The sequence below is a fragment of the Camellia sinensis genome, chromosome 10 (assembly GCF_055761805.1).
Source record: "Camellia sinensis isolate YWXY chromosome 10, ASM5576180v1, whole genome shotgun sequence".
NCBI lineage: Eukaryota > Viridiplantae > Streptophyta > Magnoliopsida > Ericales > Theaceae > Camellia > Camellia sinensis.
Window position 1 is genome coordinate 9,788,555 of NC_138970.1, and position 4,765 is coordinate 9,793,319.

General features: G+C 45.6%; 2 protein-coding genes across 2 annotated transcripts; both read left to right on the forward strand.

Annotated features, from left to right (window-relative positions):
- The first annotated feature begins 374 nt into the window (after window positions 1-374).
- Window positions 375-1,289, forward strand: LOC145800133 (uncharacterized). The gene has a single exon (XM_082889775.1). It carries the CDS (start codon window positions 375-377, stop codon window positions 1,287-1,289), a length of 915 nt encoding a protein of 304 aa, XP_082745901.1.
- Window positions 1,290-3,865: 2,576 nt separating this feature from the next.
- Window positions 3,866-4,393, forward strand: LOC145800134 (uncharacterized). Its single transcript, XM_082889776.1, has one exon. It carries the CDS (start codon window positions 3,866-3,868, stop codon window positions 4,391-4,393), a length of 528 nt encoding a protein of 175 aa, XP_082745902.1.
- The last annotated feature ends 372 nt before the right edge of the window (window positions 4,394-4,765 follow it).

The following is a 4,765-nucleotide window of genomic DNA, read 5'->3' on the forward strand; positions in this document are numbered from 1 at the left end:
AATTGACCAGACGGCCTCCCAAGACAGTCTGGGCGCTAATGAAGAAAGTTGAAGAATACTATAAGATGGAAGACGATACCCTACGCGTCAAGGCCAGACATAAAGTTGTTAAATCAGCACCATCTGGTCTGGTTCAGTCGATAAGCGCCGTGTCGTCAAGGAGCCCCAAACCTCGGGCTTGGGCTAAACGAGACAACCAACGTGATTTGTGCCATTCAAGCGGCCAATGTTTGCACCATTCAAACGAACAATATCAAGTGGATAGCAGGCACACAAGACGTTCGGACAAGAAGTACACAGAATTAGCGGAGCCGATTAGTAAGATCCTGCCCAAAGTTTAACATCTTCCATTCTTTAAATGGCCGTCCAAGATGATGGGACCTCTTGATACAAGGAGAAGGGATAAGTGGTGCGAATATCACAAGGACCATGGCCACGATACTGATAGTTGTTATGCACTGAAGGACTATCTGGAAGAGTTAGTAAAAGACGGCCAGCTGGCGCAACATGTCCGAAGGAATAATCCATCGAACACGGTAACCCTACAGCTGAATTCACCTCCACTTGGTGTAATTCATATGATATATAGCCTACCGTCGTTGGCCAAGGTACATACAATTCAGTTGCAAACTAGCCTATCCAAGCCAATCACACCAGCCAAACGGCCCCACAAAACTGGCAGGATTAGTTTCGATGACACCGACCTAGATGGAGTAACTTTCCCCCACGCTGATCCCCTCGTCGTCAAGCTCCGCGTGAACAGATTCACAATTGAACGTGTTCTCATCGATCAGGGAAACACCTCAGAAATAATGTATTACAAGACATTTGTTAAACTCGGTTTCACTAATTCGAATTTGTTATTGGCCAATTACCTATTATTCGGCTTCAATGCCAACCCTGAGTATCCCTTGGGTAAGATCACACTACCAGTACGAGCGGATACTAGATCAATAAACGTGGAATTTTTGGCCGTCAAGCTCCCGTCACCATACAATCTTATCATGGAGAGGACTTGGTTGCATACTATGCAGGCTGTGCTAAGCACCTACCATCAACTACTCCGCTTTCCAACTGAGTATGACATTGAGCAAATTTGGGGTTCTCAGAAATCGGCACAGGCATGCTATCTTATCACTGCAGTAAAGAGGCCAAAAGAACTGGAAGTGAACTCGATTGAAATACCGGACCAAGAGAGCCTCGAGGACATTTGGAAAATCCCCAGCAAAAGGCAACTAAAGATCTTGATCAGATTGAAATCAATGGGAGAACAGACAGATTCTTCATGATCGACACTTCCCTGAATGAAGCTAATAAAAGCGAGCTGGTATCTTTTTTACTAGGCAACCTTGACGTGTTTGCGTGGACATCATATGAGATGCTGGGGGTGGATCTAGTCATGGCCTAGCATCGTTTAAACATCGATTTAAAAGTCAAACCAATTATTCAGAAAAGTCGGTGGTTAGCCGCAAAGCATGCATCGGCTGTTGTTGATGAAGTTGACAGATTGCTTGATGCCGGGGCAATTCGTGAAGTCACTTATCCCACATGGCTATCCAATACCGTGGCTGTAAATAAGAAAAATGGATCTTGGCGTGTTTGTGTCGATTTCATAGACTTGAACAGGTCCTGTCCGAAGGATTGTTTTCCTCTTGCCAGAATCGTCCAACTTGTGGACGCAACGGCACATTATCAGCGTATGAGTTTCTTGGATGCCTACAGGGGTTATCATCAAGAAAAGACCGCATTTCTCACTACAAAGGAAACCTATTGCTACAAGGCCATGCCCTTCGGACTGAAGAATCCGGGGGCAACTTACCAGAGACTGGTTACCACTATGTTCAAGGAACAACTCGGCCGCACCATGGAAGTATACATTGATGACATGGTGGTGAAATCCAAGGAAACGTGCACCCATCTAGTTGATTTAGTAGAGACCTTCGGCATTCTCCGAAAGTACAAGATGAAACTGAATGCCTCAAAATGTGCATTCGGCATCGGATCTGGAAAATTTCCCAGCTATATTGTCAACCATCACGGAATAGAGGCCAACTTGAGGCAAATCATAGTAATTCTAGAACTCGGCTCCCCTCAGTTGGTCAAAGAAGTTCAGTAGTTGATAGGGATGGCTGCCGCCCTCAATAGGTTTATGAGCCGTTTCTCAAATCCCTGTCGACAATTCTTTCACACACTTCGGCAAGGCAAAGCCTTTGAATGGACTCCCGAGTGCTAGGCTACCCCATCGGCAGACGATCCACTCATCTTGTATCTGGCGGTATCCGATCGGGCAGTCAGCACCGTGCTACTAAAGGAAGAACTCGGGGAGTAGCGACTAATTTACTATGTAAGCAAGGCAATGGTTGACGCTGAAACACGATATCTACCACTAGAAAAGCTTATCCTTGCTCTTATGGTGGCTGCAGGAAAGTTGATGCACTATTTTCAGGCTCACACCATAGGGGTATTAATGGACTATCCTCTCCGGTCAGTGCTCCATAGCGAGGAAGCATCAGAGTGAGTCTCGAAATAGGCTTTAGAACTCGGCCAATATGATATCCAGTTTTTTCCTAGAACTGCCATCAAGGGGCAAGTGCTCACTGACTTTGTAGCCGAGTTCACGGGATGCCATGCCGATTTCAAGTCCGATCAAGTACAACCTAAACCCGATTAGCGAATATATGTTGGAGACATTTGGCAGATGTACTGTGACGGATCATCCAATCAATGTGGCAGTGGGGCAAGCGTAGTAATCATGACCTCTGAAGGGGCAATAATCGAGCAGGCGGTCAAATTGGACTTTGATGCATCAAATAACGAGGCCGAATTTCGTAACGCACTTTACCTTGGTGTACGACGGTTACTTGTTTTTTATGACTTGAAATTAGTCATCAACCAGTTGAAAGGGGAGTATGTAGCTAAAAATGACCGCATGGCCGCCTACATGAAAATGGCAAATTCCTTGCTCACAAAATTCAACCACCACGAGTTGAATCAGATAACCCGGGATCAGAACACGCATGCTAATGCCCTTGCTTGCCTAGCCTCTACCATTAACTCAGAAATCAAACGAACAATCGTGGTAGGGTTCATCCTAGAGTCGAGCATCACCTTTTCTGAACCAGTTCAGATTAACATCATTGAACGAGGACCAAGTTGGATGGACCCTATCACAGCATTTCTTTTTTTAGAACAACTCCCAACGGACAAGAAAGAAGCCCACAAGCTGCAAAATAAAGCCCTGCGATACTATCTGGATCTGCAGTGAAAGCTTCACAAAAATTCTCTCTCTGGGCCGTACTTGGAATGTGTCCACCCAGATAAAGCTGAGCAACTCTTGGCTGAAATACATGAAGGTAGCTGTGGTGCCCATTCTGGAGTGCGCTCATTGGCCCACCGAGCCGTAACGCAGGGGTATTATTGGCCCACCATGCGAACAGATGCCGAGAACTACGTAAAGAAGTGCGAACAGTGCCAAAAGTTTTCCCCTTTAACTCATCTACCAGTCAAAAAATTAAACTCCATTACTAGTCCTTGGCCGTTCGCTCAATGGGGACTTGATATCGTCGGACCATTACCGCAGGCTCTAGGGAACAAACGATTCTTGATAGTCGCAACAGATTATTTTACAAAATGAGTTGAAGTAGGGGCATTAACACATATTTGAGATGTCGATGTTTAACATTTTGTACGGAAAAACATCATAACACGATTCGGCATACCGAGAGCACTTGTCTCTGACAATGGCACCCAATTTGATTGCGGCATCTATCGGGAGTTATGCAACACATATGGTATTTGGCCCTACTTTTCCTCGTTGGCATACCTACAAAGCAACGGTCAGGTTGAGGCCTCCAATAAAGTGATCATGGATGGCATCAAGAAACGATTGGAAAAAGCCAAAGGCAGGTGGGTTGAAGAATTGCCCAGTGTATTGTGGGCTTATCGCACTACTCCGAGGCGATCTACTAGAGAAACGCCATTCGCTTTGTGCTTTGGGACACAGGCAATCATCATTCTTGAAATCGACCTGCCCACACTGAAATCCAAGGTTTTTGACATGGGCCGTAATGACATGATGTTGGCCCTAGATCTAACTTTGATTGAAGAACATCGAGATCGTGCTCTTGCGTACATGGCGCGGTATCAGCAGCAGCTCGCCAAGTCATATAACCAGCGTGTGCGGCTGCGTCGTTATACACCTGGTGAACTGGTCCTAAAGAAAGTGCTTCTTGCTACTAAGAATCTAGTAGATGGTAAATTAGGCCCCAATTGGGACGGTCCTTATCAGATTGATTCAATTGCAGGAACAGGGGCGTATCGACTTTCAGACATGGCCGGCGAAAGTTTGCCATGCCCCTGGAATTCCACACATTTGCGTAAATTTTGTCATTAAGTCAACTTGTACGGTGTGCCAATTTGTTTCTAATTTTTACTGTTATGCTAACATGTACACATCTACGAATTCCGCAATGCAATGCCCTTTTTATCGCCGTCTCATTAATAATGATTGAATAATGAAAAAAGCCTCCGAATCTGGAGTGCCGTTCGTGGATATCACGATTGGCCAACACAAAGACTCCGAATTTGGAGCGCCCTTCGTAGATATCATGTTTGGGCTGAATAAGCCTCTGAATTTGGAGCACCCATCGTGGATGTCACGATTGGCCAACACAAAGACTTTGAATTTGGAGCGCCCTTCGTGGATATCACGTTTGGGCCGACTAAGCCTCCGAATTCGGAGCGCCCTTCATGTATGTCATGATTG